Below are 15,442 nucleotides of genomic sequence, written 5' to 3'. Positions count from 1 at the left end.
GAGGCAAGCTGATGGGAATCCAATGTAAAGGGGGGCTATGATAGGGACAACTGATACAAGGGGGCACAGATTCTATTAAATTATACTAATCCAATGATGGCCTAATACATGCTAGTGTTTCCCAGGTCATAACACTGTGACAGACCGTCTGTGTTGTCATTATGTCCCCTGACTTTTTGTACTGCACCCACAGATCAGATCCAGCCCAGAATCTCCAGAACTTGACATGTTTGGTATTATTTACTCAGCCCAAAATGTTTATATGTTACCAAAAAATGTGTTATTATCTTGTGTTTGTTTGCACTAAAATACATTTAAGTGCATTTTTCCTGAAAATTTGTGTCTGCACAAATATCTTGCAAAATAAAAAACTGCAGCAATCATTATTTTATTCTCCAGGGCCTCGTCTTTCAGAAAACATAATATTTGGAGGTTCTAAGTAATTTTCTTGCAAAAAAAAAAAAAAAAATGCTGATTATTAGTATTACATATATGTTACATACCTCCCAACATTTTGAGATGGGAATGATGGACACCTAGTGGCAAACATATGTAGGCATAGGACACGCCCCCTGTCACACCCCCTTAACCACTTCCATACCAGGCACTTACGCACCTTTCTGCCCAAGCCAATTTTCAGCTTTCAGCGCTGTCGCAATTTGAATGACAATTGCGAGGTCGTGCTACACTGTACCCAAACAATTTTTTTATCATTTTGTTCCCACAAATAGAGCTTTCTTCTGGTGGTATTTGATCACGTCTGCGATTTTTATTTTTTGCGCAACAACTAAAAAAAGACCAACAATTTTGAAAAAAATTAAGTTTTTATTTTTTTCTGTTATTTTTTTTATGAATAAGTAAGTTTTCTTCTTCGATTACGGGCACTGATGGGCACCGGTGAGGCGACACTGATGGGCACTGATAGGCGGCACTGATGGGCACTGATAGGCGGCACTGATGGACACTAATAGGCGGCACTGATAGGCAGCGCTGGTATGCGGCACTGATGGGCACTCATAGGCGGCACTGATGGGCACTCAGGCAGCACTGATGGGCACTCATAGGCGACACTGATGGGCACTCATGGGTGGCACTGATGGGTACTTATGGGTGGCACAGATGGGCACTGATAGGTGGGCACTGGGCATGGGTGGGCACTGGGCATGGATGGGCACTGAGAGGTGGCATTGATGGACACTGAGGGGTGGCACTGATGGACACTGAGGGGTGGCACTGATGGCATTGCTGGGCATCACTTGTTCCCATGTTGCCAGTCAGTGCCCATTTGTGGGCACTGATTGGCATCTTTCTCATTTATTTTTTACTGCCCCCTTCCCTGGTGGTCCAGTGTGGGCTTCCCTGGTGGTCCAGTGTGGGCATCAAAGGGGGGGCTGCCCCTGTCAGGAGATCCGCCAATCGGCTCTCCTCTACTCGCGTCTGTCAGACGCGAGTGAGGAAGAGCCATCAACGGCTCTTCCTGTTTACATCGTGATCAGCCGTGATTGGACACGGCTGATCACGTGGTAAAGAGCCTCCGCCGGAGGCTCTTTACCGAGATCGGAGATGCGGGGTGTCAGACTGACACCCCATATCACCGATCGATGCGCTGCACGCCCCCACGGGCGCGCGTCAGCATGAAATCCTGCAGGACGTCAATAGACGTCCAGTCAAGATTTCACAACCACTCCCCAGACGTCAATTGTATATTGACCAGGCGGGAAGTGGTTAAAGGAGAATTAACCAAAATAAAATGTTAATTAAATCCACAAGTGCTTTTTTTAACCACTATTTTTCCTTTATATTGGCTTATAAAAGGTATAAATGTAGCCATTTAGATTTTGGATGAAAGGTTTAGCAATTTTTGAAATATAAAAAGTGCATTTTATATACATCTATATAGATCAGACCAAAATGAGGGACAAATGAGGGGGACAGAGGGACATTGCTCCAAATCAGGGACAGTCCCTCGAAATCAGGGACAGTTGGGAGCTATGATGTTATAAAAGTCTGGATTGGCCTGGACTGGAAGTAGTTAATAACGTTTTCAACTGTGACATTTTATACATTTGTTAGATTTGGGTGAAATTCCTCTGTATATGGAGCCCCTACACTGCACTGTCACGTCACATCAGCAGAAATCATGGCAAATGGGTTAAGTTCTCCCAAACTAAAGATGGCGGCGGCTGAGTGTGCAGAGCGGAAGTGTTTCTTCCTGCGCGGGGATCCGGTTGCCATGGAGATAGAACGCTGAGAACTTTGTGCGGGGAAAGGTGGGTCAGCATGAAGCGGCGGGTGACAACGGGGAGGACCGGCGGCTTTGATGAAGATTCTGTGGCCGCCTATGTGCGGGAGATTCAGCTCAGGTATCCGATCTGTATTGTCAGCTGCACGACTTTCCACACAGACCGACCGACTTCAGTCTGATCACAATGGCGATCCAGGGAGTAGAACTATGCTGAGTGATGGAGAAGTAGGGGGGACTTCCATGGAACACGTCTGATAAATGGGGGGGGGGGCTCATTCTGTATGTTTATGGCCCCATTCATAAATATGCACAAAATTGCGCATGTTCACGAAATATGCAAACAAAAAACGTTGTACTTGCATTACCATTCATTTTTTATTTTTTAAGCATTTTTAATTTTAGGTACTTTTCATAATTAATGGCACCCCAATCTTGGCAAATGGACGTGGTGCGTTTTTACGTGCGTAAACAAAAAAAAAAAAAGCTAGCCAATCACGTGCAATGCTCAATGCCCCCAAAAAAGTATAGCAGCTACTTTGACGCACTTGTCATACGTAGGGCAGTTCTTTGAAGCCAATAGGCTGCCCTATGTGTGTTGCGCAATAACGCACACAAAATCGCGTGTTTTCAGAGTGCTAGGTGTAAATGGGGCCTTAGGGTCCATTCATATTTCTGCAGTGCATTAACGCACATTATGGCACGCATAGACGTGCGTTTTATTAAAGTGGAGTTCCACCCAAAAATGGAACTTCAGCTTTTCAGATCGCTCCCCCCCTCCGTTGTCACATTTGGCACCTTGTAGGGGGAGGGGGAAGCAGATACCTGTCTAATATAGGTATTTTACGCCCACTTCCGGGCATAGATACCCAAGCCACCCGTGGGTATCTACGACACTTCCGGCGCCTTTTCTATCCCCCCCCCCCCCTGCTGTCTTCTGGGAGACACACAGGTCCCAGAAGACAGCAGTGACCAGTGGGAACACGCAACGCGAGTCGCGCATGCACAGTAGGGAACCAGGAAGTGAAGCCACAAGGCTTTCCTTCCAGATTCCCTTACCGAAGGGAATACCTCTATATATTGCCATGCATTGCAGCACTTTTCTGTTGCCTTTACACCACATGCAGTCCAGTGCATTTTCTTTCTGCATCAAAAACGCATGGATAGTAGATTATATGGTTTCCTATGGCATAGCTCACACCACTGTAGTCAGTTCCAGAAAAAAAAAAACATGCTGCATTTTTTTTTTGCACTGGACTGTACTGGAACGCAGTAAAACACACAAAAACCCACTGGAATGCTTAAAGAAAACACACTAGACCCCAGTATTAGGGTTGTCCCGATACCGATACTAGTATCGGTATCAGGACCGATTCCGAGTATTTGCGGGAGTACGAGTATCGGGAATACCCCCGATACCAAAATAGAATACTCCCCCCCCCCCCCTGCCGCCGACGCATCCCGCCGCTACGCCGCATCCCGCCGCATCCCCGCTTAGTTAATACGAGCGGGGAACATAACAGCATTCATTTGAATAGCTGTAGTCTTTCCCACCGCGCCGCGAATAGACACTCCCCCTTGCTCGGGTGAACTGTCCAATCCCGAGCAAGGGGGGAGTGTCTATACGCAGCGCGGCGCGAAAGACTACAGCTATTCAAATGAAAGCTGTAATGTTCCCCGCGCGTATTAACCAAGCAGGGATGCGGCGCGGCAGCGGGGATGCGGCAGCATGTACGGTAAGGGGGACATGGCTGCATATATGGGGGGACATGGCTGCATATATGGGGGGGACATGGCTGCATATGGGGGGGACATGACTGCATATGGGGGGGACATGGCTGCATATGGGGGGACATGGCTGCATATGGGGGGACATGGCTGCATATGGGGGGGATATGGCTGTATATGGGGGAGACATGGCTGTATATGGGGGAGACATGGCTGCATATGGGGGGGACATGGCTGCATATGGGGGGGACATGGCTGCATATGGGGGGGACATGGCTGGATATGGGGGGACATGGCTGGATATGGGGGGGGGGACATGGCTGGATATGGGGGGGGGGACATGGCTGCATATGGGGGGGACATGGCTGCATATGGGGGGACATGGCTGGATATGGGGAGGACATGGCTGCATATGGGGAGGACATGGCTGCATATGGGGAGGACATGGCTGCATATGGGGAGGACATGGCTGCATATGGGGAGGACATGGCTGCATATGGGGAGGACATGGCTGCATATGGGGGGGGGACATGGCTGCATATGGGGGGGGACATGGCTGCATATGGGGGGGGACATGGCTGTATATGGGGGGACATGGCTGTATATGGGGGGACATGGCTGTATATGGGGGGGACATGGCTGTATATGGGGGGACATGGCTGGATATGGGGGGACATGGCTGCATATGGGGGGGACATGGCTGCATATGGGGGGACATGGCTGCATATGGGGGGACATGGCTGGATATGGGGAGGACATGGCTGCATATGTGGGGGGACATGGCTGCATATGGGGGGACATGGCTGGATATGGGGGGACATGGCTGCATATGTGGGGGGACATGGCTGCATATGGGGAGGACATGGCTGCATATGGGGAGGACATGGCTGCATATGGGGAGGACATGGCTGCATATGGGGAGGACATGGCTGCATATGGGGAGGACATGGCTGCATATGGGGGAGGACATGGCTGCATATGGGGGAGGACATGGCTGCATATGGGGGAGGACATGGCTGCATATGGGGGAGGACATGGCTGCATATGGGGGAGGACATGGCTGCATATGGGGGAGGACATGGCTGCATATGGGGGGGGACATGGCTGGAAATGGGGGGACATGGCTGCATATATGGGGGGGACATGGCTGCATATATGGGGGGGACATGGCTGCATTTGTGGGGGGACATGGCTGCATTTGGGGACACATTTAAAAAAAAAGTATCGGTATTCGGTATCGGCGAGTACTTGAAAAAAAGTATCGGTACTCGTACTCAGTCCTAAAAAAGTGGTATCGGGACAACCCTACCCAGTATAGTAAAAAGAAAAAAACAGGAGAAAAGAAGAAAAAAAGCACTTGGAATGCATCTGGAAATGCATCAAAAATGCACCAGAACGCATTAAAAACATGTATGCAGAAACACATCTGGAAACCAGATCTGAAGTGCGTTTTTGTGGTGTGAACCAACGCTTAGTGCATTGGGGTGCTGTTCAAAATGATTGGCACTGCAATGCGGCAATGTATGGAACATGCGTTGTTGCGCATTAGGCTAATGCATGCTTTCCTGCAGCACCTGATTCCCTGAGCTTAGGTTCACATCTTTGCGTCTGCTTTTGATTTCTTTTTTATGCGTGTCTGATGCGTGATTTTCACGCACTTGTAGTATATTCCCAAGACGCATGGCATGCGCAGGACACAGGTGTGATTAGGCCAGGGCTCGACAAAATCCGGGCGCCCAGGTCGCAATTGTGACTAGAATTAGCGACCTGGCGCCCGGGGAAGGAAGCATAGGCCTGCAGAAGGCCAAAAAGCCGCGGCCTCAATTACTGGCTGGCTCAGCCCAACCCCATCCCCATCCCCAACCCCATACCCCATCCTGTGTCTCCCTGTGCCCCCACCTCCTCCACCGCTTAATCGCGTCGGGCCGCGCCGGCCGGTAATTGAGGCCGCGGTTTTCTGCAGGCCTAAGCTTCCTTCTGTGATCTGGCGCCATCTTGTGGTGGCTGTTGGCATGACAAGTAAACCAGCAATGCTAATGGTATTCCCCAGTGTTTTCACTGCCATCTCCTTCCCTCTAAGTAGAGCCCCCAAACCAGTGGCGGCTGGTGAAGTTTTTGGATGGGGGGGCGCAAGACTCCGCCCCTCCACGTTGGTCCCTCCCACTTCTAATAAGCCACACCCCTTATAGAATCCACCGACTCCGTCCCCTGTATTCCACTTGCTTCCACTCATAGTGTCAGGAGTATACAGCTCAGCGTCACAGGACAGAGTATATAGCCCCAGCATCACAAATCATGGTATATAGCGCAGCCTTACAGATCGGCGCAAACAAACTAAAAAATTACACTGTTAGTAATGAAGGACTCTAAATAGGCAGGAGATTACCAAGACTGCGGACATACTGCATTAGATTACCAGAGACTGCGGACATACTGCATTAGATTACCAGAGACTGCGGACATACTGCAGGAGATTACCAGAGACTGCGACATACTGCAGGAGATTACCAGAGACTGCGACATACTGCATTAGATTACCAGAAACTGCAGACATACTGCAGGAGATTACCAGGGACTGTGGATATACTGCACAAGATTACCAGAGACTGCGGACATACTGCACAAGATTACCAGATACTGCGGATATACTGCACAAGATTACCAGAGACTGCGGACATACTGCACAAGATTACCAGAGACTGCGGATATACTGCACAAGATTACCAGATACTGCGGAGATAATGCACAAGATTACCAGAGACTGCGAACATACTGCACTAGATTACCAGAGACTGCAGAGATACTGCACAATATTACCAGAGACTGCGGACATACTGCATTAGATTACCAGAGACTGCGGACATACTGCATTAGATTACCAGATACTGCGGACATACTGCAGGAGATTACCAGAGACTGTAGACATACTGCATTAGAGAACCCATAATTCTGTGAATTGTGGCCCTAATGAAAGACTTTGTGTAGGGGGTGAAGGTTGGTATTTTACATGTAAAATACATTTTGTAAATAAGTGGGCATGGGGGGGGGGACTGAAGGCTGCTATTTTGGCAGAAATGTAAATAAAATCCGGTAAATAAGCGTGGGGGGTTGGGGGGGGGGGTGGAGATGGCCGCTATTTTGGCAGAAATGTACATTTAAAATAAATGACATTTGGTTAATAAGCGCGGGGGGGGGGTTTGGGGGGATGGTAGTGATGGCTATAATTTTGGCAGAAATGAACATTTAAAATAAATAACATTTGGTTAATAAGCGCGGGGGGGCGGGGGGGTTCGGGGGGGGTGGTAGTGATGGCTATAATTTTGGCAGAAATGTACATTTAAAATAAATGACATTTGGTTAATAAGGGGGGGGGGGAGGGGGATGGTAGTGACGGCTATAATTTTGGAAGACATGTACATTTAAAATAAAAGACATTTAGTTAATAAGGGGGGGGGGGGTAGGTGGGGGAGGGGGTGACAGACGCTATTTCAGCAGCATATAGGATTAGTGAGCAGAGGAAAAGAGAGGAATGTACTGAAGAACACAGAGGCAATAACGAGGAGGAGAAGCAGAGGGGAATGTACATGTTACATGCTCCTCTGCTCATTAATCGTATGTGCTGCCGAAATAGCATCCGTCACCCCCCCCCCCCCCCCGACTGTCTTTTACAGTAAAAGACATTTAGTTAATTAGTAATAAGGGGGGGGGGGTGACGGATGCTATTTCGGCAGCACATACGATTAATGAGCAGAGGAGCATGTAACATGTACATTCCCCTCTGCTTCTCCTCCTCGTTATTGCCTGTTTGTTTCTCAGTACATTCCTCTCTGCTCCTCTGCTCACTAATCCTATATGCTGCGGAAATAGCGTCCATCACCCCCCTCACCCCCCCCCCCCCCCGCTTATTAACTAAATGTCTTTTACTGTAAAAGACATTTAGTTAATAAGCGGGGGGGGGGGTGAGGGGGGTGATGGACGCTATTTCCGCAGCACATAGGATTAGTGAGCAGAGGAGCAGAGAGGAATGTACTGAGAAACAAACAGGCAATAACGAGGACGGGGGGGGCAGGGGGATCGTGGCACTGGCAGCTACTTTTTCGGGACTCAGTAATGTAATTAGTCCCGAGGGGGGAGTAAAGTTAAGAGGTGGAGGGGGATGCTGCTGCATACCTTAATGTCCCGGGAGTCGGGACCACACGGGCGCTGAGCTGCAGAGTGTGCCGACGTCACTTCCTGTACCTCGAGTGACGTCGGACTTGGATCAATAGCGCGTGCACCCGCTCGGCCATAATAATAAAGTCCATCGCGCCGAAAATTGTGGCGCGATGGAGAACGCCACAAAGGCATTTTTTGCCTTCCAATGTAGCGCCTCGCCTGCAATCTTGTGATTGCACAGACGTGGCGCTACCGCACTTTACTGTGCCCGGCGCCCGGCGCCGGGCACGGTGCACATAAGGACCATATTTTTTTTTCGTTTTTTTCTTAAAGGGACATGTTTAAAAAAAAAAAAAAAAACTTTTTTTTTTTTTTTTTTTTATAATTTTTTTTTCTTTTACTGACTGGGGGAGGGGGGGCGGCGCCCGGGCGCCCTCTATGGACGGGCCGCCACTGCCCCAAACATTATATATATTTTTTATTCTAACACCCTAGAGAATAAAATGGTGGTCGTTGCATTACTTTCTGTCACACCGTATTTGCGCAGCGGTTTTACAAGCGCACTTTTTTGGAAAAAAAAATACACTTTTTTAAATAAAAAAATAAGACAACAGTAAAGTTAGCCCAATTTTTTTTATATTGTGAAAGATAATGTTACGCCAAGTAAATTGATACCCAACATGTCACGCTTCAAAATTGCGTCCGCTCATGGAATGGAGACAAACTTTTACCCTTTAAAATCTCCATAGGCGACGTTTAAAAAAATCTACAGGTTGCATGTTTTGAGTTACAGAGGAGCTCTAGGGCTAGAATTATTGCTCTCGCTCTACCAATCGCGGCGATACCTCACATGTGTGGTTTAAACACCTTTACAAATGCGGGCGCTACTCACGTATGTGTTCGCTTCTGCGCGCAAGCTCAGCGGGACGGGGCGCGTTTTGTGGCTCCTAACTTTTTTAACTGGCTCCTAGATTCCAAGCAAATTTGTCAAACCCTGGAATAAGCCCAATAGAAAAGAATGGGATCAAATAAACAGGAATCCTCTTGTCGTGTGTTAAATTGCAGAGGTGTGACCATGATTATTTCATTTTTGTGTCTTCTGCTCATTTTATATTTTTCTCCATGTTAAAGGGTAACTCCACTTTCATTGGAAAAAAAAATAGCAAATAAAGTAAAAAATTATAGTATGTACAATTGCAACCTAAGTCATATTGTAATTGAATGTTATTAAAAATGACCTTTTCTTTTTAATCTGCAGCTCCTGTAATTTTCTGTAAATGCAATATGGCCACCTGGAGGTGATCTGTACACAGAATGTATACTGACCACCCTTCAGAAACATAATTTCCTGCTTGTGTGATTGGCTCAGAGATTTTCCCGAAAGCCTACACTAAGATGCAAGTCAGATTTTTGGCATCCCCTGCAACAAAAATTTCATTTTTGGTGAGATACTCCCAATAGGAAAGCATGTTTAACCCCCCTGGCGGTGTTCCCGAGTCTGACTCGGGGTGAGATTTTTTGGCTACGATCGTCTAACCCCGAGTCAGACTCGGGCTTGCCTCGCTGAATCCACAGGCTTGGTTTACTTACCTTGTCCCTGGATCCTGCGATGCCACCGCGCTGTGTGAGCGAGCGGGACCTCGCTCGATTCACACAGTGTCCTCCTGTGCCGCCGATCTCCGTTCCCTGCGACGTTACGACGCACGGGAGCAGGGAACGGCGCCAAATTCAAAAAGGTAAACAAACACAATACACACAGTATACTGTAATCTTATAGATTACAGTACTGTATGTAAAAAATACACACCCCCCTTGTCCCTAGTGGTCTGCCCAGTGCCCTGCATGTACTTTTATATAATAAAAACTGTTCTTTCTGCCTGCAAACTGTAGATTGTCCATAGCAACCAAAAGTGTCCCTTTATGTCAAAAATGGTTTTAGATCAGCTAGAAAACAGCGATAATAAATTATAATCACTTGCAGAATTGTGCGATAGCGATTTGTGGGGAAATACGTCATAAAAAAATAAAAGTAATGACAGCGACAATTCTGCAACTGAGAAAATTTCTGTGATTTTGAGTTGATTACATTATTGAATACGTTTTATTATAATTATATTATTATTTGTTATAATTATTTATTATATTATAATTTATAATTTTGTTTTTAAAAAAATGTCATACCTGGGATGCCTACAAGACTCTTGTTTGGTCAGATTTAAGTGAGTTATTCCTAATTACAGGCCTACAGTATAAAACACAAAATTTCCTTGCAAATAATGGTACCGCTTTCAGCACCTTTTTTCTGAAATAATCATACCGCCAGGGAGGTTTAAGGGATGCAGACCCAGCAACTTTCCTCATTAGAGTCCTACAGGTGCAGCAGCTGGTTGATAGTTATGAAACCACTCACATTAGGCTCACTGGGAGCAGAGGCACAGAGGAACACACAGGGATTTCTTCAGAATAACAAAAGGTAGGAATCTGCAACCAAATTGGTAAAATCCTTGCAATGTACATAGATCACCCAGAGGGGAATGTTTTTTTCTCAACAAAGGTGGAGTTAAGCCTTAACCATTTCCCGCAGCCATATAGCAGAATGACGGCCGCAAAGTAGTTAAAGAGGACCTTCAGTAATTATTTCATCTTTCCGTCTATTAAATCTTCTGCCCTTGTTTTAATTTTGGATAGTAAAACATTTTTTTTTCTGCCAGTAAATACCTTATACAGCCCACTTCCTGTTTCCTGTCTGGTAAAAAGCCTAGGCTTATGATGGCATGCACAGCTCTCTCTCTCTCTCACTCTTGTAAGAGATTGCCAGGAAGGGAGGGGGTAAGAGTCATACGAGAGCCAATGAGAGCTGCAGAGCTGGAGGTGTGCCTCTGTGTGAATCCAGGAAGTGAACAGGCAGCAGCTTCAGCTGCACACAGTTAAAATGATTGCAGCCAGACTTGGGCTGGATTCACACCTATGCATTTTTAGTGCATTTTGTAGATTTGCACTACAGAAAGTGTTCCATAGCAAACCATGTTAAATGGACAAATCTGCAAAATGCAAAAAAGCACTAAAAATGCATAGGTGTGAATCCAGCCTTCTACAGCAAATTTGGCAAGTACAGAATCACAGTATATATAAAATAATATGCAAAGTGGTTGGAGGGAAGCTTCAGAATGGCAAAGATGTTTTTATTACAAATTATGTGAGCAGACTGCAGTTCCTCTTTACGTTATACTGACTGAGCATCAAATGACGTCCAGCAGGATAAGCCAATCGTGATGTGGTGTGTGGCTTTGACACGCCGCACCTCCGATCCATGTAAAAAAAACCTAGGCTCTTTACCACGTGATCATCTGTGTCCAATCACAGCTGATCACATGGCAACCAAGAAGTGCTGTTTATCGGAGAGAGTGGAGAGACTTATCAGCTGAAAATATCCGGGCAGTCTGCCAAGTTCTTAACAGGAAACATTGTAACTAATGCTTCTTAGATCAAAGGGATAAACTTCACTGATCCCAAGTCGCTGTAGTGTGATCCAGCACTAAAGAAAAAATCCGGGCAGTCTGCCAAGTTTGTAAAAAACATAAAACATTGTAACTAATGCTTTCTTCTTTCACACGGGGCGGATCAGTAATGATCCGCCCCGTGAACCTCCGCTTGCTCAGCGGGGATCGCCCCGTTGATCCCCGCTGAGCCGGCGGATGACAGGGCTGTCCCCGCACACTGTGCAGGGACCACCCTGTCTTTTCTCCGCTCTCCCTTATGGGAGGATCAGATGAACACGGACCGTCTGTCCGTGTTCACCCGATCCGATCCGCCAGACGGATGGAAAAGTTGTTTTTTTCTCCGTCACACTTTGGCGGATCGGAGCACGGAGCGCCCGTTCAGGTCCACCAAAAAAACTGTCAGGCGGACCTGTACGGGCGCTCCATGTGAAAGAGCCCTTAGATCAAACTTCTGTGTGTAAATGCAGGAAGTTTAACCACTTAAAGTCCAAGGGGCAGATCTACAGAGCGAATACGCCGGCGTACTTTCAAATTTCCCGCGTCGTATCTTTAGTTTGAATCCTCAAAACAAGATACGACGGCATCTGGGTTAGATCCGACAGGCGTATGTCTTCGTACGCCTTCGGATCTAAGATTCAATTTTTCGGCGTCCGCTGGGTGCCGTTCACGTAGTTTTCCGCGTCGAGTATGCAAATTAGCTATTTCCGACGATCCACGAACGTACGAGCGGCCGTCGTATTCTTTTACGTCGTCTCTAGTCGGCTTTTTCTGGCGTATAGTTAAAAATGCTGTTTCGTGGCGTATAGTTAAACCACGAAAGTAAGGCTGTCGTTCCCACGTTTAATTATAATTTTTTTTTTCGTTTGCTTAAGTCGTCCGTGAATCACGGGATGGTGAATCACGGGATGGACGTAATTTACGTCCAAGTCTAAACAATGACGTCCTTGCGACGTCATTTCGCGCAATGCACGGTGGAAAATTTAGGGATGGCGCATGCGCAGTTTATTCGGCGCGGGGACGCGCTTCATTTAAATGAAACACGCCCCCTCCCCGCCCAACTTGAATTCCGCGGCGTTACACCGTTTGAGATACACTACGCCACCGTAACTTACGGCGCAAAATCTTTATGGATTCGAACCAAAGCCAGGTAAGGTACGGCGGCATAGCGTATCTCAGATACGATGCGCCGGAGCAGATCTTTGTGGGTCTGCCCCCACATCTTTTTCTGACACTTGTTTCCTAAGTTAAAATCAATATTTTTTGCTAGAAAATTACTTGGAACCCCCAAACAATATATATATTTTAGCAGAGACTCTAGAGAATAAAATAGCAATTGCTGCAATATTTTATGTCACACTGTATTTGCACAGCAGTCTTTCAAATGCAATTTTTTGGAGAAAAAATATACTTTAATGAATAAAAAAAGAAAAACGAAGCGGTAAAGTCAGCCCAATTTTTTTTGTTTTAATGTGAAAGATGATGTTACGCCGCGAGAATCGTAATCTATCTTCTAAGCAAAAAAATTGCGATTCTCATTTTAGCCAGAATCGTGCAGCTCTACTGCAGATTGAAAAGGAAAGGTCATTTTTTAATAACATTGAATTACAATATGACTTGTGTGACAATTGTATATGCTATAGTATTATTTTTTGTTTGCTATTTTTTTCCCACAAAAGCGGAGTTACCCTTGAAAAATAATAAAAATGCCAGTTGAAATTTAGTACAGTATGTGTTTTTGGCGCAGTGTGGGATGGACTCTACTGTACAATGTGTTGGGATGCCATTTAAAATGAATAGAGCAAGTGCAGTTCTATGTGTTGTGGCAACGTGTAATAAAAGGGATCATCACATTGAATTGTAACAGAATTTCTGTCTTTACAGTCACACAATCTCCGCACAGCTCAGAGTGGGGAACTTTGAGTGCGATCAGGCCACACAGACAGACGTCACAGAGGTTTGGGAAATAAAGGAGCTGAGGAATGTGATACAAACACTGACACAGGTAAGATCTTTCTATAATTTAACCACTTCAATACTCGGCACCTTCACCCCCCTTCCTGCCCAGGCCAATTTCTAGCTTTCATTGCTGCCGCACTTTGGATGACAATTGCGCGGTCAGTCATGCAACGATGTACCAAAATATTTTTTTTATCATTCTTTTGATACAGATAGAGCTTTCTTTTATGGGTATTTAACCACCACTGTTTTTTTTTTTTGCTTAACTTCCCTGGCGGTATGATCATTTCAGATTTTAGGTGCTAAAAGCGGTACAATTATTTTGCAAGGAAATTTGGTGTTTTATATTGTAGGCCTGTAGGGCCAAATCCTCAAAAGAGATACGACAGAGTAACTGCTGTTACTCCGTCGTATCCCTGTTTCTATCTATGGAACTGATCCACAGAATCAGTTTCCCATAGTTAGGACGAAGATCCGACACGTGTAATTGAATTACACTGTCGGATCTTAGGATGCAGTACCGCATCCGCCGCTGGGGGCATTTCGCGTCGAAATTCCGCCTCGGGTATGCAAATTAGGACTTACGGAAAATCCACAAAGCTTTTCAGCTTCGTTTTTTCTCCGTAAGTTTTATTTTGCAAACGCAAAATTAGGGCTGCTTTTACAAGGTGTAAACTGTTTACACCTTGTAAAAACAGACCTTTCTTGCTAGCGACGCGATTTTTTTTTTAATTTTAAATTTTTTTTGGGCGGCGTATCTTTTTTTTTACCCGACGCAATTTTATTGTCCCGTCGCGATCCACAAAGCCCGGCGTAACGTACTTTCGCGCTATGCACGTCGGGAAAATTACGTCACGAGCACGCGCAGTACGGCCGACGCGGGAGCGTGCCTCATTTAAATGGGATTCGCCCCCTGGAGAAGAGGAACGCCTTGCGCCGGCCGGATTTAAGTTACACCGCTCAAAATTTCTAGGTAAGTGCTTTGTGGATCGGGCACTTAGGTAGAAATTTTGCGGCGGTGTAACTTAAATAGGAAAAATTACGTTACGCCCGCTGGCTGAGGATTTGCCCCGTAATTCTTAGGAATAACTCACTTAAATCTGTCCAAACAAGAGTCTAGTAGACATCTCGAGTATGAAAAAGTTTGAAAAACAAAATCATAAATTATAATATAATAAATTTTTATAACAAATAATAATGTAATTATAATAATTATTCAATAATGTAATTAAATAAAAAACACTGACATTTTCTCAATTGCAGAATTGTCGCTGTCATTACTTTTATTTTTTTATGACGAATTTCCCCACAAATCGCTATCGCTCGATTCTGCAAGTGATTCTAATTTATTATCGCTGTTTTCTAGCTGCTCTAAAGCCACTTTTGACATAAAGGGCCACTTTTGGTTGCTATGGACAATCTACAGTTTGCAGGCAGAAAGAACAGTTTTTATTAGACAAAAGTACATGCAGGACACTGGGCAGACCACTAGGGACAAAGGGGGTGTGTATTTTTTACATACAGTGTTGTAATCTATAAGATTACAGTATACTGTATGTATTGTGTTTATTTACTTTTTTGAATTTGGCGCCGTTCTCCGCCCCCGCGCGTCGTAACGTCGCAGGGAATGGAGCTCGGCGTCACACAGGCACTGTGTGAATCAAGCGTGGAGACACCGTTTGATCACACAGCGGAGAGGCATCGCAGGATCCAGGGACAAGGTAAGTAAACCATGCCTGTGGCTGCTGCAAGGCGATCCCGAGTCTGGCTCGGGGATACCGCTCTTGGTTCTGAAATTCCACCCCGAGCCAGACTTAGGAATAGCGCCAGGGGGGTTAAAAAAAAAAAGAAGAAGAAAATT

The 15,442-nt window shown here is 45.9% G+C and overlaps 1 protein-coding gene across 1 annotated transcript in view; it reads left to right on the top strand.

Annotated features, from left to right (window-relative positions):
* Positions 1 to 2,233: 2,233 nt before the first annotated feature.
* The window catches only part of C5H10orf67 (chromosome 5 C10orf67 homolog), a 202,036-nt gene continuing 188,827 nt past the window's right edge, over positions 2,234 to 15,442 (top strand). The window contains exons 1-2 of the mRNA XM_040352514.1: positions 2,234 to 2,363; positions 13,507 to 13,627. Coding sequence (XP_040208448.1) covers positions 2,281 to 2,363; positions 13,507 to 13,627 — 204 coding nt within the window. The 5' untranslated portion in view covers positions 2,234 to 2,280. The remainder of the gene's footprint in view (positions 2,364 to 13,506; positions 13,628 to 15,442) is intronic.

Source organism: Rana temporaria, chromosome 5 (genome assembly GCF_905171775.1).
Source record: "Rana temporaria chromosome 5, aRanTem1.1, whole genome shotgun sequence".
In the NCBI taxonomy this organism is placed as follows: Eukaryota; Metazoa; Chordata; class Amphibia; order Anura; family Ranidae; genus Rana; species Rana temporaria.
The sequence above is the reverse complement of the archived record's forward strand: the minus strand, read 5'-3'. Positions and strand labels throughout refer to the sequence as shown.